The 22,500-nt window shown below is 50.3% G+C and overlaps 1 protein-coding gene and 1 long non-coding RNA gene across 2 annotated transcripts in view; one reads left to right on the top strand and one right to left on the bottom strand.

The window, feature by feature from the left end:
• The window catches only part of LOC311134947 (patatin-like phospholipase domain-containing protein 2), a gene marked incomplete at its 5' end in the record, with an annotated part of 29,908 nt that overhangs the window by 4,100 nt on the left and 3,308 nt on the right, over nucleotides 1-22,500 (top strand). The window contains 3 exons of the mRNA XM_084168720.1: nucleotides 4,382-4,591; nucleotides 5,509-5,569; nucleotides 10,706-10,918. Of these exons, the coding sequence (XP_084024846.1) occupies nucleotides 4,382-4,591; nucleotides 5,509-5,569; nucleotides 10,706-10,918 (484 nt within the window). The remainder of the gene's footprint in view (nucleotides 1-4,381; nucleotides 4,592-5,508; nucleotides 5,570-10,705; nucleotides 10,919-22,500) is intronic.
• Nucleotides 1,257-2,122, bottom strand: LOC311134951. The gene is made up of 3 exons (XR_014613727.1): nucleotides 2,080-2,122; nucleotides 1,610-2,020; nucleotides 1,257-1,517 (listed from the first exon to the last, which is right to left on the bottom strand). It is a non-coding gene; the product is annotated as an uncharacterized lncRNA (long non-coding RNA).

Genomic DNA, 22,500 nt, shown 5'->3' on the forward strand with positions numbered 1-22,500 from the left:
AACCCTAACCTAAACCCTAACCTAAACCCTAACCTAAACCCTAACCTAAACCCTAACCACACTGCGAACCTTATGCCTAACCTTAACCCTAACCTTAACCCTAACCTAAACCCTAACCACACTGCGAACCTTAACCCTAACCTAAACCCTAACCTAAACCCTAACCACACTGCGAACCTTATGCCTAACCTTAACCTTAAATTAAGACCAAAAAGTGTATTTTATGTTCGATAAATGTTTACAGTATAGCCCATTTTGGCTTTGCATCTTGGCCATATAGTGGGAGCTCTTCTTATCATTCAGCAAGTGTAGTCTACACAACACGAACACAAAATACTGACCACCAATTCAAAACGGACACTTTTCTGTTTCCAAACAAACCACATGTATGGTGCAAAAATGAGCTTTGAGAAAGCACAGCTGTTGTCAGTAGTGACAGATTTAGAACAGATGTGATCGTTTTCTAAAGTAATTGTTGGCTCTCTCCTCTCCTCGACTCTTATTGGTCAAGCTCTCCCTTTTCCTCACTGTGATTGGTCAAGCTCTCAACTCTCCTCCAATCTGATAGGTCCGTCCAGCCTATTGACCTTTAATCCTGTTTCCTGGCTATGGTTTCCTTGTATTGTTGTTGTTGTTGTTGTTCTTGGGTCAGGGACAGCCAGTTCTCTACTCTTCAATCTCCACTACACTCCTGTCCTCTCTCTACCCTCCTGTCCTCTCTCTACCTCCTGCCCTCTCTCTACCCTCCTGTCCTCTCTCTACCTCCTGTCCTCTCTCTCCCCTCCTGTCCTCTCTCTACCCTCCTGTCCTCTCTCTACCTCCTGTCCTCTCTCTACCTCCTGTCCTCTCTCTACCCTCCTGTCCTCTCTCTACCCTCCTGTCCTCTCTCTACCTCCTGTCCTCTCTACCCTCCTGTCCTCTCTCTACCCTCCTGTCCTCTCTCTACCTCCTGTCCTCTCTCTACCTCCTGTCCTCTCTCTACCTCCTGTCCTCTCTCTACCCTCCTGTCCTCTCTCTACCACCTGTCCTCTCTCTACCTCCTGTCCTCTCTCTACCACCTGTCCTCTCTTTCCCCTCCTGTCCTCTCTCTACCCTCCTGTCCTCTCTCTACCTCCTGTCCTCTCTTTCCCCTCCTGTCCTCTCTCTACCTCCTGTCCTCTCTCTACCTCCTGTCCTCTCTCTACCTCCTGTCCTCTCTCTACCTCCTGTCCTCTCTCTACCTCCTGTCCTCTCTCTACCTCCTGTCCTCACTCTACCTCCTGTCCTCTCTCTACCCTCCTGTCCTCTCTCTACCTCCTGTCTTCTCTCTACCTCCTGTCCTCTCTCTACCCTCCTGTCCTCTCTCTACCATCCTGTCCTCTCTCTACCCTCCTGTCCTCTCTCTCCCCTCCTGTCCTCTCTCTACCCTCCTGTCCTCTCTCTACCTCCTGTCTTCTCTCTACCTCCTGTCCTCTCTCTACCCTCCTGTCCTCTCTCTCCCCTCCTGTCCTCTCTCTACCCTCCTGTCCTCTCTCTACCTCCTGTCTTCTCTCTACCTCCTGTCCTCTCTCTACCTCCTGTCTTCTCTCTACCTCCTGTCCTCTCTCTACCTCCTGTCCTCTCTCTCTACCCTCCTGTCCTCTCTCTACCCTCCTGTCCTCTCTCTACCCTCCTGTCCTCTCTCTACCTCCTGTCCTCTCTCTACCCTCCTGTCCTCTCTCTCCCCTCCTGTCCTCTCTCTACCTCCTGTCCTCTCTCTCCCCTCCTGTCCTCTCTCTACCCTCCTGTCCTCTCTCTCCCCTCTTGTCCTCTCTCTACCTCCTGTCCTCTCTCTACCTCCTGTCCTCTCTCTACCTCCTGTCCTCTCTCTCCCCTCCTGTCATCTCTCTCCCCTCCTGTCCTCTCTCTCCCCTCCTGTCCTCTCTCTACCTCCTGTCCTCTCTCTACCTCCTGTCCTCTCTCTACCACCTGTCCTCTCTTTCCCCTCCTGTCCTCTCTCTACCCTCCTGTCCTCTCTCTACCCTCCTGTCCTCTCTCTACCCTCCTGCCCTCCCACCCTCCTGCCCTCTCTCTCTCTCTACCCTCCTGTCCTCTCTCTACCTCCTGTCCTCTCTCTACCTCCTGTCCTCTCTCTACCCTCCTGCCCTCTCCCCCCTCCTGCCCTCTCTCTCTCTCTACCCTCCTGTCCTCTCTCTACCTCCTGTCCTCTCTCTACCTCCTGTCCTCTCTCTACCCTCCTGTCCTCTCTCTACCTCCTGTCCTCTCTCTACCCTCCTGTCCTCTCTCTACCCTCCTGTCCTCTCTCTACCTCCTGTCCTCTCTCTACCCTCCTGTCCTCTCTCTACCCTCCTGTCCTCTCTCTCCCCTCCTGTCCTCTCTCTACCCTCCTGTCCTCTCTCTCCCCTCCTGTCCTCTCTCTACCCTCCTGTCCTCTCTCTCTACCTCCTGTCCTCTCTCTACCCTCCTGTCCTCTCTCTACCCTCCTGTCCTCTCTCTACCCTCCTGTCCTCTCTCTACCCTCCTGTCCTCTCTCTACCCTCCTGTCCTCTCTCTACCCTCCTGTCCTCTCTCTCTACCTCCTGTCCTCTCTCTCCCCTCCTGCCCTCTCCCCCTCCTGCCCTCTCCCCCTCCTGCCCTCCCACCCTCCTGCCCTCTCCCCCTCCTGCCCTCTCCCCCTCCTGCCCTCTCCCCCTCCTGCCCTCTCCCCCCCTCCTGCCCTCTCCCCCTCCTGCCCTCTCCCCCCTCCTGCCCTCTCTCTCTCTCTACCTTCCCAGTTAACGTTCTCTCCTCCTCTACCCTCCTGTCCTCTCTCTACCCTCCTGCCCTCCCCCCTCCTGCCCTCTCCCCCTCCTGCCCTCTCCCCCTCCTGCCCTCTCCCCCCTCCTGCCCTCTCCCCCCTCCTGCCCTCTCCCCCTCCTGCCCTCTCCCCCTCCTGCCCTCTCCCCCTCCTGCCCTCTCTCTACCCTCCTGCCCTCTCCCCCCATCCTGCCCTCTCCCCCTCCTGCCCTCTCCCCCCCTCCTGCCCTCTCTCCCTCCTGCCCTCTCCCCCTCCTGCCCTCCCCCCCTCCTGCCCTCTCACCCTCCTGCCCTCTCCCCCCTCCTGCCCTCTCCCCCTCCTGCCCTCTCCCCCTCCTGCCCTCTCCCCCTCCTGCCCTCTCCCCCCTCCTGTCCTCTCTCTACCCTCCTGCCCTCTCCCCCCCTCCTGCCCTCTCCCCCTCCTGCCCTCTCCCCCCCTCCTGCCCTCCCCCCCTCCTGCCCTCTCCCCCTCCTGCCCTCTCCCCCCCTCCTGCCCTCTCTTCCCCTCCTGCCTTCTCCCCCCTCCTGCCCTCTCCCCCCTCCTGCCCTCTCTCTCTCTCTACCTTCCCAGTTAATGTTTTCTCCTCCTCTACCCCCCCTCTTGCTCTGTCTCTGGAATGTCAGCTTTCTTTCCATCTTTTCTGACTCTTGAATGGCGTCACGTGACATGTTATTTGGCTTAGACTCTACAGTTCAATCATTGTCCATTTAGACTAAAGTTAGAAAGGCACGGTTCCACACAGTAATGGTTTGGCCTGTATTCTAGCTAGTCTAGAAATTCCCCCAACGTTCTAACAAGGCTTAGTGAGAAAGGTCAACTACATTTTACATCAGTGTTCTCTTTGGCCTTTGGGAAGTACCCATGTGCATGTGCCCAACTCCGGTCCTGAGTGCCTGTGTGACGTGAATGGGAGTGCCAGTGCCAGTGCCAGTGCCAGTGTGTTGGCAGAGGTCTCAAGGTTGTCCTTTCCTCTGCTGTCCTCGTGCTGGCTGGACACTGGACCTGACGTCACTATAAACACTATCTACTGACATCACATCACATCACACCACCTCCCACCAGATGCAGCACTTTTACCCTAATACATTGGTACTCCATGTAGCAACATTTTAACTGACTCAAAATGGTTGATATTTTAGTTTAGTATCTTTCTGCCTGACACTCTCTCTCCTCCCCCTCCTCCTCTCTCTCTCTCTCTCTCTCTCTCTCTCTCTCTCTCTCTCTCTCTCTCTCTCTCCTCCCCCTCCTCCCTCTCTCTCTCTTCTCCCCCTCTTCCCTCTCTCTCTCTTCTCCCCCTCCTCCCTCTCTCTCTCTCTCTCTCTCCTCCCCCTTCCTCCCTCTCTCTCTCTCTCCTCCCCCTCATCTCTCTCTCTCTCTCTCTCTCCTCCCCCTCCTCCCTCTCTCTCTCTCTCTCTCCTCCCCCTCATCTCTCTCTCTCTCTCTCTCTCCTCCCCCTCCTCCCTCTCTCTCTCTCCTCCTCCTCCTCCCTCTCTCTCTCTCTCTCTCTCTCTCTCCTCCCTCTCTCTCTCTCTCTCTCTCCTCCCCCTCGTCCCCCTCTCTCTCTCTCTCTCTCCTCCCTCTCTCTGTCCCCCTCCCTCTCCCCAGCGTTATGTGGATGGGGGTATCAGTGATAATCTGCCCCAGTATGAGCTGAAGAACACCATCACTGTGTCTCCATTCTCTGGAGAGAGTGACATCTGTCCTAGAGATAGATCCACCAACATGCATGAACTACGTTTCACCAACACCTCCATCCAGTTTACACTCACCAACCTCTACAGAGTGTCCAGAGCTCTGTTCCCGCCCGATCCACAGGTACACACACACCCACACACACACACACACACACACACACACACACACACACACACACACACACACACACACACACACACACACACACACACACACACACACACACACACACACCTCCATCCAGTTTACACTCACCAACCTCTACAGAGTGTCCAGAGCTCTGTTCCCCCCCGATCCACAGGTACACACACACACACACACACACACACACACACACACACACACACACACACCTCCATCCAGTTTACACTCACCAACCTCTACACAGTGTCCAGAGCTCTGTTCCCCCCCGATCCACAGGTAATGTAGCAACTTACAGTAATTCATATATACATGCATTTACATAATGTAATAATAATATGATAATACATTCATTCACATAATGTAATAATATGATAATATATTCATTCACATAATGTAATAATATGATAATATATTCATTTACATAATGTAATACTGCTATGATAATATATTCATTTACATAATGTAATAATCATATGATAATGTATTCATTTACGTAATGTAATTTTTAAAAATAATATATTCATTTACATAATGTAATATTATTATGATATATATTAATTTACACAATGTAATAATAATATGATAATATTACCATTTAAATAATGTAATAATATGATAATATATGCCATTCATCAGCCATTTTTATCCAAAGCGACAGTACATTGAGTGCATACCTGTTTTAGAATGTGTATGTGATCCGTGCATGAATTGAAACCACGACCTTGGCATTGCTACTTCCACACATTCTTACCAACTGAAACCACGACCTTGGCATTGCTACCTCCACACATTCTTACCAACTGATTACACACTTTTATTTACAGGGAGTCAGACGGAGACAGACAGACTCTCTGAATTAGGATATTAACTGTGTCTGTGTTTCTTTGTTTCAGGTTATGAAGACCATGTGTAAACAGGGATATTATGATGCCCTTCACTTCCTAAAGAAGAATGGTAAGATACTATTCTTTGGCTCTGTATATAATGCTTTAATATAGAGTACTTACTGTATATTATAGTCTGCTTTAGTATAGAGTACTTACTGTATATTATAGTCTGCTTTAGTATAGAGTACTTACTGTATATTATAGTCTGCTTTAGTATAGAGTACTTACTGTATATTATAGTCTGCTTTAGTATAGAGTGCTTACTGTATATTATAGTCTGCTTTAATATAGAGTACTTACTGTATATTATAGTCTGCTTTAGTATAGAGTACTTACTGTATATTATAGTCTGCTTTAGTATAGAGTACTTACTGTATATTATAGTCTGCTTTAGTATAGAGTACTTACTGTATATTTTAGTCTGCTTTAGTATAGAGTACTTAGTGTATATTATAGTCTGCTTTAGTATAGAGTACTTACTGTATATTATAGTCTGCTTTAGTATAGAGTACTTACTGTATATTATAGTCTGCTTTAGTATAGAGTACTTACTGTATATTATAGTCTGCTTTAGTATAGAGTACTTACTGTATATTATAGTCTGCTTTAATAGAGTACTTACTGTATATTATAGTCTGCTTTAGTATAGAGTACTTACTGTATATTATAGTCTGCTTTAGTATAGAGTACTTACTGTATATTATAGTCTGCTTTAGTATAGAGTACTTACTGTATATTTTAGTCTGCTTTAGTATAGAGTACTTAGTGTATATTATAGTCTGCTTTAGTATAGAGTACTTACTGTATATTATTCTGCTTACGTATAGAGTACTTACTGTATATTAGTTTGCTTTAGTATAGAGTACTTACTGTATATTATATTCTGCTTTAGCATAGAGTACTTAGTGTATATTATAGTCTGCTTTAATAAGTACTTACTGTATACTATAGTCTGCTTTAGTATAGAGTACTTACTGTATATTATAGTCTGCTTTAGTATAGAGTACTTACTGTATATTATAGTCTGCTTTAGTATAGAGTACTTACTGTATATTATAGTCTGCTTTAGTATAGAGTACTTACTGTATATTATAGTCTGCTTTAGTATAGAGTACTTACTGTATATTATAGTCTGCTTTAATATAGAGTACTTAGTGTATATTATAGTCTGCTTTAGTATAGAGTACTTATTGTACATTATAGTCTGCTTCAGTATAGAGTACTTACTGTATATTATAGTCTGCTTTAGTATAGAGTACTTACTGTATATTATAGTCTGCTTTAGTATAGAGTACTTACTGTATATTATAGTCTGCTTTAGTATAGAGTACTAACTGTATATTAGTTTGCTTTAGTATAGAGTACTTACTGTATATTATATTCTGCTTTAGTATAGAGTACTTACTGTATATTACTGTGCTTTAGTATAGAGTACTTACTGTATATTATAGTCTGCTTTAGTATAGAGTACTTAGTGTATATTATAGTCTGCTTTAGTATAGAGTACTTACTGTATATTATTCTGCTTACGTATAGAGTACTTACTGTATATTAGTTTGCTTTAGTATAGAGTACTTACTGTATATTATATTCTGCTTTAGTATAGAGTACTTACTGTATATTATAGTCTGCTCTAGTATAGAGTACTTACTGTATATTATAGTCTGCTTTAGTATAGAGTACTTAGTGTATATTATAGTCTGCTTTAGTATAGAGTACTTAGTGTATATTATAGTCTGCTTTAGTATAGAGTACTTACTGTATATTATAGTCTGCTTTAGTATATAGTACTTAGTGTATATTAAAGTCTGCTTTAGTATAGAGTACTTACTGTATATTATAGTCTGCTTTAGTATAGAGTACTTACTGTATATTATAGTCTGCTTACGTATAGAGTACTTACTGTATATTATTCTGCTTACGTATAGAGTACTTACTGTATATTAGTTAGCTTTAGTATAGAGTACTTACTGTATATTATATTCTGCTTTAGTATAGAGTACTTAGTGTATATTATAGTCTGCTTTAGTATAGAGTACTTAGTGTATATTATAGTCTGCTTTAGTATAGAGTACTTACTGTATATTATAGTCTGCTTTAGTATAGAGTACTTACTGTATATTATAGTCTGCTTTAGTATAGAGTACTTACTGTATATTATAGTCTGCTTTAGTATAGAGTACTTACTGTATATTATAGTCTGCTTTAGTATAGAGTACTTAGTGTATATTATAGTCTGCTTTAGTATAGAGTACTTAGTGTATATTATAGTCTGCTTTAGTATAGAGTACTTAGTGTATATTATAGTCTGCTTTAGTATAGAGTACTAACTGTATATTAGTGTGCTTTAGTATAGAGTACTTAGTGTATATTATAGTCTGCTTTAGTATAGAGTACTTAGTGTATATTATAGTCTGCTTTAGTATAGAGTACTTACTGTATATTAGTGTGCTTTAGTATAGAGTACTTAGTGTATATTATAGTCTGCTTTAGTATAGAGTACTTACTGTATATTATAGTCTGCTTTAGTATAGAGTACTTACTGTATATTATAGTCTGCTTTAGTATAGAGAACTTAGTGTATATTTTAGTCTGCTTTAGTATAGAGTACTTACTGTATATTATAGTCTGCTTTAGTATAGAGTACTTGCTGTATATTATAGTCTGCTTTAGTATAGAGTACTTACTGTATATTATAGTCTGCTTAAGTATAGAGTACTTACTGTATATTATAGTCTGCTTTAGTATAGAGTACTTACTGTATATTATAGTCTGCTTAAGTATAGAGTACTTACTGTATATTATAGTCTGCTTTAGTATAGAGTACTTACTGTATATTATAGTCTGCTTTAGTATAGAGTACTTACTGTATATTATAGTCTGCTTTAGTATAGAGTACTTACTGTATATTATAGTCTGCTTTAGTATAGAGTACTTACTGTATATTAGTCTGCTTAAGTATAGAGTACTTACTGTATATTATAGTCTGCTTTAGTATAGAGTACTTACTGTATATTATAGTCTGCTTTAGTATAGAGTACTTACTGTATATTATAGTCTGCTTTAGTATAGAGTACTTACTGTATATTATAGTCTGCTTTAATAGAGTACTTACTGTATATTTTAGTCTGCTTTAGTATATAGTACTTACTGTATATTATAGTCTGCTTTAGTATAGAGTACTTACTGTATATTATAGTCTGCTTTAGTATAGAGTACTTACTGTATATTATAGTCTGCTTTAGTATAGAGTACTTACTGTATATTATAGTCTGCTTTAGTATAGAGTACTTACTGTATATTATAGTCTGCTTTAGTATAGAGTACTTACTGTATATTATAGTCTGCTTTAGTATAGAGTACTTACTGTATATTATAGTCTGCTTTAGTATAGAGTACGTACTGTATATTATAGTCTGCTTTAGTATAGGGTACTTACTGTATATTATATTCTGCTTTAGTATAGAGTACTTACTGTATATTATAGTCTGCTTTAGTATAGAGTACTTACTGTATATTATATTCTGCTTTAGTATAGAGTACTTACTGTATATTATAGTCTGCTTTAGTATAGAGTACTTACTGTATATTATAGTCTGCTTTAGTATAGAGTACTTACTGTATATTATATTCTGCTTTAGTATAGAGTACTTACTGTATATTATAGTCTGCTTTAGTATAGAGTACTTACTGTATATTATAGTCTGCTTTAGTATAGAGTACTTACTGTATATTATAGTCTGCTTTAGTATAGAGTACTTACTGTATATTATAGTCTGCTTTAGTATAGAGTACTTACTGTATATTATAGTCTGCTTTAGTATAGAGTACTTAGTGTATATTATAGTCTGCTTTAGTATAGAGTACTTACTGTATATTATAGTCTGCTTTAGTATAGAGTACTTACTGTATATTATATTCTGCTTTAGTATAGAGTACTTACTGTATATTATATTCTGCTTTAGTATAGAGTACTTACTGTATATTATATTCTGCTTTAGTATAGAGTACTTACTGTATATTATATTCTGCTTTAGTATAGAGTACTTACTGTATATTATAGTCTGCTTTAGTATAGAGTACTTACTGTATATTATAGTCTGCTTTAGTATAGAGTACTTACTGTATATTATAGTCTGCTTTAGTATAGAGTACTTACTGTATATTATATTCTGCTTTAGTATAGAGTACTTACTGTATATTATATTCTGCTTTAGTATAGAGTACTTACTGTATATTATATTCTGCTTTAGTATAGAGTACTTACTGTATATTATAGTCTGCTTTAGTATAGAGTACTTACTGTATATTATAGTCTGCTTTAGTATAGAGTACTTACTGTATATTATAGTCTGCTTTAGTATAGAGTACTTACTGTATATTATATTCTGCTTTAGTATAGAGTACTTACTGTATATTATATTCTGCTTTAGTATAGAGTACTTACTGTATATTATAGTCTGCTTTAGTATAGAGTACTTACTGTATATTATAGTCTGCTTTAGTATAGAGTACTTATGACAGACTGATGACCAACCAGAGAGACTGATGACCAACCAGACAGACTGATGACCAACCAGACAGACTGATGACCAACCAGACAGACTGATGACCAACCAGACAGACTGATGACCAACCAGAGAGACTGATGACCAACCAGACAGACTGATGACCAACCAGAGAGACTGATGACCAACCAGACAGACTGATGACCAACCAGAGAGACTGATGACCAACCAGAGAGACTGATGACCAACCAGACAGACTGATGACCAACCAGAGAGACTGATGACCAACCAGAGAGACTGATGACCAACCAGACAGACTGATGACCAACCAGAGAGACTGATGACCAACCAGACAGACTGATGACCAACCAGAGAGACTGATGACCAACCAGACAGACTGATGACCAACCAGAGAGACTGATGACCAACCAGAGAGACTGATGACCAACCAGACAGACTGATGACCAACCAGAGAGACTGATGACCAACCAGACAGACTGATGACCAACCAGAGAGACTGATGACCAACCAGACAGACTGATGACCAACCAGAGAGACTGATGACCAACCAGAGAGACTGATGACCAACCAGAGAGACTGATGACCAACCAGACAGACTGATGACCAACCAGACAGACTGATGACCAACCAGAGAGAACGCAGGTTTTTAACTGTGTTGTGTGTGCATGTTTCAGGACTGCTGAATCACCCAGGACCCCACAGGCCTCTGATAGCCGACGATGAGGATGAGGAAGATGATGTCATGAGTGATGATGATGAGGAAGAGGGGCATCATGTAGAGAACGAGGTCGGACCCAGCGCGGATGGGGTAGTGGTAGACCCCTCCCAATCCAAATCCACCATTGAGGATCACATCTTCGAGCACCTACCACCCAGACTACACAAAGGTAGGATTTTAGATTAAAGAACGGCAACAGAATCTCAGTGAGCAAAATTGGTTGAAAATATGTATTTCCAAACAGAAATACGTATTTTCAACGTCTTTTAAACATATTTTCAACATCTTTTACTCGTAGGGATGGCTAAAATAAAAGTGATATATCGTTTCCCACGCATTTAGAGGAAACATGAATAGGGGTTGTCAACATTTCAACACAAAGCCTTTCTCAAGACCAGTCTCCAGATCAAAGTCTCAGAAAAGGCACGAGACTACTGACAAATATCCAATCAACGAGACTGGACTTGAGAAAGGCCTTGTAAGGAAGCCTTGTCCGAGCCAGAACGGCCCATAGGGCAGGAGCCTACCTCTTGTTTCTGTGAGGCAGCTGATGTTTAAGGACACCCCTTAGACAGGAAGCTAGAAAGGCCTTGTGCTGAACAACTATATCGTATCGTATGTAGCTCCAGCAGATCCACTGTGTAGTGCTGCTGACCTTTGGTGCAGGATTTTCTGCCCTGTATTTAGGAAACGTTTGAATGAGTGAGTGTCTCTCTTCTCTCTGCCTCCCTCTGTTGGCAGAGTAAAGAACAGCAGCAGCTATGTATTGTTCCCCATGTAGTTAGAGAATATTCTGACTGTTCTCTCTCCTCTCTGCCTCCCTCTGGAGTGTTGATCTAGGATCAGTTTTGCCTCTTAGATAAAATGAATACGTTTACATGGACAGAGGAGACCTGATCCTAGCTCAGCACTCCTACTCTGAGATGCTTCAGATACAAACCCTGGTGATGGATTATTGCTTGCTTTGTATTTAGAGACTCTCTTCTTCTCTCTGTAGCTCCCTCTGTCTCCCTCTGTCTCCCTCTGTCTCCCTCTGTCTCTCTCTGTCTCCCTCTGTCTCCCTCTGTCTCCCTCTGTCTCCCTCTGTAGCTCCCTCTGTCTCCCTCTGACTCCCTCTGTCTCCCCCTGTCTCCCTCTGTAGCTCCCTCTGTCTCCCTCTGTCTCCCTCTGCCTCCCTCTGTCTCCCTCTGTCTCCCTCTGTAGCTCTCTCTGTCTCCCTCTGTCTCCCTCTGTAGCTCCCTCTGTAGCTCCCTCTGCCTCCCTCTGTCTCCCTCTGCCTCCCTCTGTCTCCCTCTGTCTCCCTCTGTAGCTCCCTCTGTCTCCCTCTGTCTCCCTCTGTAGCTCCCTCTGTCTCCCTCTGTCTCCCTCTGTCTCCCTCTGTCTCCCTCTGTGTCTCCCTCTGTGTCTCCCTCTGTCTCCCTCTGTAGCTCCCTCTGACTCCCTCTGTCTCACTCTGTCTCCCTCTGTCTCCCTCTGTCTCCCTCTGTCTCACTCGGTCTCTCTCTGTAGCTCCCTCTGTCTCCCTCTGTCTCCCTCTGTGTCTCCCTCTGTCTCACTCGGTCTCTCTCTGTAGCTCCCTCTGTCTCCCTCTGTGTCTCCCTCTGTCTCCCTCTGTAGCTCCCTCTGTCTCCCTCTGTCTCCCTCTGTCTCCCTCTGTAGCTCCCTCTGTCTCCCTCTGTCTCCCTCTGTCTCCCTCTGTAGCTCCCTCTGTCTCCCTCTGTCTCCCTCTGTAGCTCCCTCTGTCTCCCTCGGTAGCTCCCTCTGTCTCCCTCTGTCTCCCTCTGCCTCCCTCTGTCTCCCTCTGTAGCTCCCTCTGTCTCCCTCTGTCTCCCTCTGTAGCTCCCTCTGTCTCCCTCTGTCTCCCTCTGTCTCCCTCTGTGTCTCCCTCTGTAGCTCCCTCTGTCTCCCTCTGTCTCACTCTGTCTCCCTCTGTCTCCCTCTGTCTCCCTCTGTCTCACTCGGTCTCTCTCTGTAGCTCCCTCTGTCTCCCTCTGTCTCCCTCTGTGTCTCCCTCTGTCTCACTCGGTCTCTCTCTGTAGCTCCCTCTGTCTCCCTCTGTCTCCCTCTGTGTCTCCCTCTGTCTCCCTCTGTAGCTCCCTCTGTCTCCCTCTGTCTCCCTCTGTCTCCCTCTGTCTCCCTCTGTAGCTCCCTCTGTCTCCCTCTGTCTCCCTCTGTCTCCCTCTGTAGCTCCCTCTGTCTCCCTCTGTCTCCCTCTGTCTCCCTCTGTAGCTCCCTCTGTCTCCCTCTGTCTCCCTCTGTAGCTCCCTCTGTCTCCCTCGGTAGCTCCCTCTGTCTCCCTCTGTCTCCCTCTGTCTCACTCGGTCTCTCTCTGTAGCTCCCTCTGTCTCCCTCTGTCTCCCTCTGTGTCTCCCTCTGTCTCACTCGGTCTCTCTCTGTAGCTCCCTCTGTCTCCCTCTGTCTCCCTCTGTGTCTCCCTCTGTCTCCCTCTGTAGCTCCCTCTGTCTCCCTCTGTCTCCCTCTGTCTCCCTCTGTCTCCCTCTGTAGCTCCCTCTGTCTCCCTCTGTCTCCCTCTGTAGCTCCCTCTGTCTCCCTCGGTAGCTCCCTCTGTCTCCCTCTGTCTCCCCCTGTCTCCCTCTGTAGCTCCCTCTGTCTCCCTCTGTCTCCCTCTGTTTCCCTCTGTAATTCCCTCTGTCTCCCTCTGTCTCTCTCTGTAGCTCCCTCTGTCTCCCTCTGTCTCCCTCTGTGTCTCCCTCTGTCTCCCTCTGTAGCTCCCTCTGTCTCCCTCTGTCTCCCTCTGTAGCTCCCTCTGTCTCCCTCTGTCTCCCTCTGTCTCCCTCTGTCTCCCTCTGTAGCTCCCTCTGTCTCCCTCTGTCTCCCTCTGTAGCTCCCTCTGTCTCCCTCGGTAGCTCCCTCTGTCTCCCTCTGTCTCCCCCTGTCTCCCTCTGTCTCCCTCTGTAGCTCCCTCTGTCTCCCTCTGTCTCCCTCTGTCTCCCTCTGTCTCCTTCTGTCTCCATCTGTCTCACTCTGTCTCCCTCTGTCTCTCTCTGTAGCTCCCTCTGTCTCCCTCTGTCTCCCTCTGTGTCTCCCTCTGTCTCCCTCTGTAGCTCCCTCTGTCTCCCTCTGTCTCCCTCTGTCTCCCTCTGTAGCTCCCTCTGTCTCCCTCTGTAGCTCCCTCTATCTCCCTCTGTCTCCCTCTGTAGCTCTCTATGTAGCTCACTCTATCTCCCTCTGTCTCCCTCTGTCTCCCTCTGTGTCTCCCTCTGTCTCCCTCTGTAGCTCCCTCTGTCTCCCTCTGTCTCACTCTGTCTCCCTCTGTCTCTCTCTGTAGCTCCCTCTGTCTCCCTCTGTCTCCCTCTGTCTCCCTCTGTGTCTCCCTCTGTCTCCCTCTGTAGCTCCCTCTGTCTCCCTCTGTCTCCCTCTGTGTCTCCCTCTGTCTCCCTCTGTAGCTCCCTCTGTCTCCCTCTGTCTTCCTCTGTCTCCCCCTTTCTCCCTCTGTCTCCCTCTGTCTCCCTCTGTCTCCCCCTTTCTCCCTCTGTCTCCCGCTGTGTCTCCCTCTGTCTCCCTCTGTAGCTCCCTCTGTCTCCCTCTGTCTCCCTCTGTAGCTCCCTCTGTCTCCCTCTGTCTCCCTCTGTCACCCTCTGTCTCCCTCTGTGTCTCCCTCTGTCTCCCTCTGTAGCTCCCTCTGTCTCCCTCTGTCTCCCTCTGTTTCCCTCTGTCTCCCTCTGTAGCTCCCTCTGTCTCCCTCTGCCTCTCTCTGTCTCCCTCTGTCTCCCTCTGTAGCTCCCTCTGTCTCCCTCTGTCTCCCTCTGTCTCCCTCTGTAGCTCCCTCTGTAGCTCCCTCTGTCTCCCTCCTCTGTCTCCCTCTGTAGCTCCCTCTGTCTCCCTCTGTCTCCCTTTGTCTCCCTCTGTCTCCCTCTGTCTCCCTCTGTCTCCCTCTGTAGCTCCCTCTGTCTCACTCTGTCTCCCCCTGTCTCCCTCTGTCTCCCTCTGTAGCTCCCTCTGTCTCCCTCTGTCTCCCTCTGTCTCCCTCTGTCTCCCTCTGTAGCTCCCTCTGTAGCTCCCTCTGTCTCCCTCTGTGTCTCCCTCTGTGTCTCCCTCTGTCTCCCTCTGTAGCTCCCTCTGTCTCCCTCTGTCTCACTCTGTCTCCCTCTGTAGCTCCCTCTGTCTCCCTCTGTCTCCCTCTGTAGCTCCCTCTGTCTCCCTCTGTCTCCCTCTGTAGCTCCCTCTGTCTCCCTCTGTAGCTCCCTCTGTAGCTCCCTTTGTCTCCCTCTGTCTCCCTCTGTAGCTCCCTCTGTCTCCCTCTGTCTCCCTCTGTAGCCATCTGTCTCCCTCTGTCTCCCTCTGTCTCCCTCTGTCTCACTCTGTCTCTCTCTGTAGCTCCCTCCATCTCCCTCTGTCTCCCTCTGTGTCTCCCTCTGTAGCTCCCTCTGTAGCTCCCTCTGTCTCCCTCTGTCTCCCTCTGTCTCCCTCTGTCTCTCTCTGTCTCCCTCTGTCTCCCTCTGTAGCTCCCTCTGTCTCCCTCTGACTCCCTCTGTCTCCCCCTGTCTCCCTCTGTAGCTCCCTCTGTCTCCCTCTGCCTCCCTCTGTCTCCCTCTGTCTCCCTCTGTAGCTCTCTCTGTCTCCCTCTGTCTCCCTCTGTAGCTCCCTCTGTAGCTCCCTCTGTAGCTCCCTCTGTCTCCCTCTGCCTCCCTCTGTCTCCCTCTGTCTCCCTCTGTAGCTCCCTCTGTCTCCCTCTGTAGCTCCCTCTGTCTCCCTCTGTCTCCCTCTGTCTCCCTCTGTGTCTCCCTCTGTGTCTCCCTCTGTCTCCCTCTGTAGCTCCCTCTGTAGCTCCCTCTGTCTCCCTCTGTCTCACTCTGTCTCCCTCTGTCTCCCTCTGTCTCCCTCTGTCTCACTCGGTCTCTCTCTGTAGCTCCCTCTGTCTCCCTCTGTCTCCCTCTGTGTCTCCCTCTGTCTCACTCTGTCTCTCTCTGTAGCTCCCTCTGTCTCCCTCTGTGTCTCCCTCTGTCTCCCTCTGTAGCTCCCTCTGTCTCCCTCTGTCTCCCTCTGTAGCTCCCTCTGTCTCCCTCTGTCTCCCTCTGTCTCCCTCTGTAGCTCCCTCTGTCTCCCTCTGTCTCCCTCTGTAGCTCCCTCTGTCTCCCTCGGTAGCTCCCTCTGTCTCCCTCTGTCTCCCTCTGCCTCCCTCTGTCTCCCTCTGTCTCCCTCTGTAGCTCCCTCTGTCTCCCTCTGTCTCCCTCTGTAGCTCCCTCTGTCTCCCTCTGTCTCCCTCTGTCTCCCTCTGTCTCCCTCTGTGTCTCCCTCTGTCTCCCTCTGTAGCTCCCTCTGTCTCCCTCTGTCTCACTCTGTCTCCTTCTGTCTCCCTCTGTCTCCCTCTGTCTCACTCGGTCTCTCTCTGTAGCTCCCTCTGTCTCCCTCTGTCTCCCTCTGTGTCTCCCTCTGTCTCACTCGGTCTCTCTCTGTAGCTCCCTCTGTCTCCCTCTGTCTCCCTCTGTGTCTCGCTCTGTCTCCCTCTGTAGCTCCCTCTGTAGCTCCCTCTGTCTCCCTCTGTCTCCCTCTGTCTCCCTCTGTCTCCCTCTGTAGCTCCCTCTGTCTCCCTCTGTAGCTCCCTCTGTCTCCCTCGGTAGCTCCCTCTGTCTCCCTCTGTCTCCCCCTGTCTCCCTCTGTCTCCCTCTGTAGCTCCCTCTGTCTCCCTCTGTCTCCCTCTGTAATTCCCTCTGTCTCCCTCTGTCTCACTCGGTCTCTCTCTCTAGCTCCCTCTGTCTCCCTCTGTCTCCCTCTGTGTCTCCCTCTGTAGCTCCCTCTGTCTCCCTCTGTCTCCCTCTGTCTCCCTCTGTAGCTCCCTCTGTCTCCCTCTGTCTCCCTCTGTAGCTCCCTCTGTCTCCCTCGGTAGCTCCCTCTGTCTCCCTCTGTCTCCCCCTGTCTCCCTCTGTCTCCCTCTGTAGCTCCCTCTGTCTCCCTCTGTCTCCCTCTGTCTCCCTCTGTAATTCCCTCTGTCTCCCTCTGTCTCCCTCTGTCTCCCTCTGTCTCACTCTGTCTCCCTCTGTCTCTCTCTGTAGCTCCCTCTGTCTCCCTCTGTCTCCCTCTGTGTCTCCCTCTGTCTCCCTCTGTAGCTCCCTCTGTCTCCCTCTGTCTCCCTCTGTCTCCCTCTGTAGCTCCCTCTGTCTCCCTCTGTAGCTCCCTCTATCTCCCTCTGTCTCCCTCTGTAGCTCTCTATGTAGCTCTCTATGTAGCTCACTCTGTCTCCCTCTGTCTCTCTCTGTAGCTCCCTCTGTCTCCCTCTGTCTCCCTCTGTGTCTCCCTCTGTCTCCCTCTGTCTCCCTCTGTGTCTCCCTCTGTCTCCCTCTGTAGCTCCCTCTGTCTCCCTCTGTCTCCCTCTGTCTCTCTCTGTAGCTCCCTCTGTCTCCCTCTGTCTCCCTCTGTCTCCCTCTGTGTCTCCCTCTGTCTCCCTCTGTAGCTCCCTCTGTCTCCCTCTGTCTCCCTCTGTCTCCCTCTGTGTCTCCCTCTGTCTCCCTCTGTAGCTCCCTCTGTCTCCCTCTGTCTTCCTCTGTCTCCCCCTTTCTCCCTCTGTCTCCCTCTGTGTCTCCCTCTGTCTCCCTCTGTAGCTCCCTCTGTCTCCCTCTGTCTCCCTCTGTAGCTCCCTCTGTTTCCCTCTGTCTCCCTATGTCTCCCTCTGTGTCTCCCTCTGTCTCCCTCTGTAGCTCCCTCTGTCTCCCTCTGTCTCCCCCTTTCTCCCTCTGTCTCCCTCTGTGTCTCCCTCTGTCTCCCTCTGTAGCTCCCTCTGTCTCCCTCTGTAGCTCCCTCTGTCTCCCTCTGTCTCCCTCTGTCACCCTCTGTCTCCCTCTGTGTCTCCCTCTGTCTCCCTCTGTAGCTCCCTCTGTCTCCCTCTATCTCCCTCTGTCTCCCTCTGTCTCCCTCTGCCTCCCTCTGTCTCCCTCTGTCTCCCTCTGTAGCTCCCTCTGTCTCCCTCTGTCTCCCTCTGTCTCCCTCTGTAGCTCCCTCTGTCTCCCTCCTCTGTCTCCCTCTGTAGCTCCCTCTGTCTCCCTCTGTCTCCCTTTGTCTCCCTCTGTCTCCCTCTGTCTCCCTCTGTAGCTCCCTCTGTCTCCCTCTGTCTCCCTCTGTCTCCCTCTGTCTCCCTCTGTAGCTCCCTCTGTCTCCCTCTGTCTCCCTCTGTCTCCCTCTGTAGCTCCCTCTGTCTCCCTCTGTCTCCCTCTGTCTCCCTCTGTGTCTCCCTCTGTGTCTCCCTCTGTCTCCCTCTGTAGCTCCCTCTGTCTCCCTCTGTCTCCCTCTGTCTCCCTCTGTCTCCCTCTGTAGCTCCCTCTGTCTCCCTCTGTCTCCCTCTGTAGCTCCCTCTGTCTCCCTCTGTCTCCCTCTGTAGCTCCCTCTGTCTCCCTGTCTCCCTCTGTCTCCCTCTGTAGCTCCCTCTGTCTCCCTCTGTCTCCCTCTGTAGCCATCTGTCTCCCTCTGTCTCCCTCTGTCTCACTCTGTCTCACTCTGTCTCTCTCTGTAGCTCCCTCCGTCTCCCTCTGTCTCCCTCTGTGTCTCCCTCTGTCTCCCTCTGTAGCTCCCTCTGTCTCCCTCTGTCTCACTCTGTCTCCCTCTGTCTCTCTCTGTAGCTCCCTCTGTCGCCCTCTGTCTCCCCCTGTCTCCCTCTGTGTCTCCCTCTGTCTCCCTCTGTAGCTCCCTCTGTCTCCCTCTGTCTCCCTCTGTGTCTCCCTCTGTCTCCCTCTGTAGCTCCCTCTGTCTCCCTCTGTCTTCCTCTGTCTCCCCCTTTCTCCCTCTGTCTCCCTCTGTGTCTCCCTCTGTCTCCCTCTGTAGCTCCCTCTGTCTCCCTCTGTAGCTCCCTCTGTCTCCCTCTGTCTCCCTCTGTCACCCTCTGTCTCCTTCTGTGTCTCCCTCTGTCTCCCTCTGTAGCTCCCTCTGTCTCCCTCTATCTCCCTCTGTCTCCCTCTGTCTCCCTCTGTAGCTCCCTCCGTCTCCCTCTGTCTCCCTCTGTGTCTCCCTCTGTCTCCCTCTGTAGCTCCCTCTGTCTCCCTCTGTCTCACTCTGTCTCCCTCTGTCTCTCTCTGTAGCTCCCTCTGTCTCCCTCTGTCTCCCTCTGTCTCCCTCTGTGTCTCCCTCTGTCTCCCTCTGTAGCTCCCTCTGTCTCCCTCTGTCTCCCTCTGTGTCTCCCTCTGTCTCCCTCAAGTAGCTCCCTCTGTCTCCCTCTGTCTTCCTCTGTCTCCCCCTTTCTCCCTCTGTCTCCCTCTGTGTCTCCCTCTGTCTCCCTCTGTAGCTCCCTCTGTCTCCCTCTATAGCTCCCTCTGTCTCCCTCTGTCTCCCTCTGTCTCCCTATGTCTCCCTCTGTGTCTCCCTCTGTCTCCCTCTGTAGCTCCCTCTGTCTCCCTCTGTCTCCCTCTGTCTCCCCCTTTCTCCCTCTGTCTCCCTCTGTGTCTCCCTCTGTCTCCCTCTGTAGCTCCCTCTGTCTCCCTCTGTAGCTCCCTCTGTCTCCCTCTGTCTCCCTCTGTCACCCTCTGTCTCCCTCTGTGTCTCCCTCTGTCACCCTCTGTCTCCCTCTGTCTCCCTCTGTCTCCCTCTGCCTCCCTCTGTCTCCCTCTGTAGCTCCCTCTGTCTCCCTCTGCCTCCCTCTGTCTCCCTCTGTAGCTCCCTCTGTCTCCCTCTGTCTCCCTCTGTCTCCCTCTGTAGCTCCCTCTGTAGCTCCCTCTGTCTCCCTCCTCTGTCTCCCTCTGTAGCTCCCTCTGTCTCCCTCTGTCTCCCTTTGTCTCCCTCTGTCTCCCTCTGTCTCCCTCTGTAGCTCCCTCTGTCTCACTCTGTCTCCCTCTGTCTCCCCCTGTCTCCCTCTGTCTCCCTCTGTAGCTCCCTCTGTCTCCCTCTGTGTCTCCCTCTGTGTCTCCCTCTGTCTCCCTCTGTAGCTCCCTCTGTCTCACTCTGTCTCACTCTGTCTCCCTCTGTAGCTCCCTCTGTCTCCCTCTGTCTCCCTCTGTCTTCCTCTGTCTCCCCCTTTCTCCCTCTGTCTCCCTCTGTAGCTCCCTCTGTCTCCCTCTGTCTCCCTCTGTAGCTCCCTCTGTCTCCCTCTGTCTCCCTCTGTAGCTCCCTCTGTCTCCCTCTGTCTCCCTCTGTAGCCATCTGTCTCCCTCTGTCTCCCTCTGTCTCCCTCTGTCTCCCTCTGTCTCACTCTGTCTCTCTCTGTAGCTCCCTCCGTCTCCCTCTGTCTCCCTCTGTGTCTCCCTCTGTCTCCCTCTGTAGCTCCCTTTGTCTCCTCTGTCTCCCTCTGTCTCCCTCTGTCTCCCTCTGTAGCTCCCTCTGTTTCCCTCTGTCTCCCTCTGTCTCCCTCTGTAGCTCCCTCTGTCTCCCTCTGTCTCCCTCTGTCTCCCTCTGTCTCCCTCTGTAGCTCTCTCTGTCTCCCTCTGTCTCCCTCTGTCTCCCTCTGTCTCCCTCTGTAGCTCCCTCTGTCTCCCTCGGTAGCTCCCTCTGTCTCCCTCTGTCTCCCCCTGTCTCCCTCTGTCTCCCTCTGTAGCTCCCTATGTCTCCCTCTGTCTCCCTCTGTCTCCCTCTGTCTCCCTCTGTAATTCCCTCTGTCTCCCTCTGTCTCCCTCTGTCTCTCTCTGTCTCCCTCTGTCTCACTCTGTCTCCCTCTGTCTCTCTCTGTAGCTCCCTCTGTCTCCCTCTGTCTCCCTCTGTGTCTCCCTCTGTGTCCCTCTGTCTCCCTCTGTCTCCCTCTGTCTCCCTCTGTGTCTCCCTCTGTCTCCCTCTGTAGCTCCCTCTGTCTCCCTCTGTCTCCCTCTGTCTCCCTCTGTGTCTCCCTCTGTCTCCCTCTGTAGCTCCCTCTGTCTCCCTCTGTCTCACTCTGTCTCCCTCTGTCTCTCTCTGTAGCTCCCTCTGTCTCCCTCTGTCTCCCTCTGTCTCCCTCTGTAGCTCCCTCTGTCTCCCTCTGTCTCCCTCTGTCTCCCTCTGTCTCCCTCTGTGTCTCCCTCTGTCTCCCTCTGTAGCTCCCTCTGTCTCCCTCTGTCTCCCTCTGTCTCCCCCTTTCTCCCTCTGTCTCCCTCTGTGTCTCCCTCTGTCTCCCTCTGTAGCTCCCTCTGTCTCCCTCTGTCTCCCTCTGTAGCTCCCTCTGTCTCCCTCTGTCTCCCCCTGTCTCCCTCTGTCTCCCTCTGTGTCTCCCTCTGTCTCCCTCTGTCTCCCTCTGTCTCCCTCTGTAGCTCTCTCTGTAGCGCTCTCTGTATCTCTCTCTGCAGCTCTCTCTGTAGCTCCCTCTGTCTCTCTCTGTAGCTCCCTCTGTCTCTCTCTGTAGCTCCCTCTGTCTCCCTCTGTCTCTCTCTGTATCTCTCTGTCTCCCTCTGTCTCCCTCTGTATCTCTCTGTCTCCCTCTGTCTCCCTCTGTCTCCCTCTGTCTCTCTCTGTAGCTCCCTCTGTCTCTCTCTGTAGCTCCCTCTGTCTCCCTCTGTCTCTCTCTGTATCCCTCTGTCTCCCTCTGTCTCCCTCTGTATCTCTCTGTCTCCCTCTGTCTCTCTCTGTATCTCTCTGTCTCTCTCTGTAGCTCCCTCTGTAGCTCTCTCTGTATCTAGAAACTAACATAGACAAACCCAACACAGAAAATACACACCCTGACTAAACCAATACAAGTCCCTAGAGTCAGGGTGCGGACTCCGACCGCGCCACATAAACCTAACAGGGTAGGGGCCGGGTGGGCATTCCGCCTCGGAGGTGGATCCGGCTCCGGGTGTGACCACCACTTACTCTCCACCTCCCCGTTACGCCCCTGGTCTGGTCTGGACCTTGGCGCGCTGCTTCCTCTCTCCTTCCTCCCACGAAGTACCACGCCCTGTCTGGACGCTGGTGTGGGAGACCCCGAACCTGGAGAGGGGCTGACGTCTGGGTCTGGGGTGGAGCCACTGACCGGAACTGGATCAGGCACCGGTGGAGCGGACTGCTCTGGCTCCGGAGTGGAGCCGCTGACCGGAGTTGGACTGGACCCCGGTGGAGCGGATTGCTCTGGCTCCGGAGTGGAGCAGCTGACCGGTGCCGGACTAGGCACCGGTGGAACAGGCACAGGCCGTGCCGGACTGGACACACGCACCACTGGCTTGGTGCGGGGAGCAGGAACGGGCCGGACTGGGCTGACGACGCGCACCCCTGGCTTGGTGCGGGGAGCAGGAACGGGCCGGACTGGGCTGACGACACGCACCACTGGCTTGGTGCGGGGAGCAGGGTCGGGCCGTACCGGACTGGCGACGCGCACCACTGGCCTGGTGCGGGGAGCAGGAACGGGCCGGACTGGGCTGACGACGCGCACCACTGGCTTGATGCGGGGAGCAGGAACGGGCCGTACCGGACTGGCGACGCGCACCACTGGCTTGGTGCGAGGGACAGGAACAGGTCGGACCGGGCTGGCGATGCGCGCCACTGACTTGGTGCGAGGGACAGGAACAGGCCGGACCGGGCTGGCGATGCGCACCACTGGCTTGATGCGAGGAGCAGGAACGGGCCGAACCATACTGGGAACACCCACCACTGGCTTAGTGCGGGAATCAGGAACGGACCGGACTGGCGACACGCACCACTTGATTGGTGCGAGGAGCGGGACTGGGTTCCTTCATTAACCCCCGCTCCTTCTGCTGCCTAACCAGCTCCTCTCGCCGTGCCTCTACACTTTCCTTCTGTTCCCTCTGAACCAATGACCCCCTTAATCTGGCGGCCTCCTCTGCTAAACGGCTGAACCGCTCTATCGCGGCCTCCTGCTGCCTCGTCGTCCACGGCGTGAGCCCCCCCCTAAAAAATGTTTGGGCTTGTCTCTCC

Source organism: Coregonus lavaretus (genome assembly GCF_964263955.1).
Source record: "Coregonus lavaretus genome assembly, chromosome: 9".
Lineage (NCBI taxonomy): Eukaryota > Metazoa > Chordata > Actinopteri > Salmoniformes > Salmonidae > Coregonus > Coregonus lavaretus.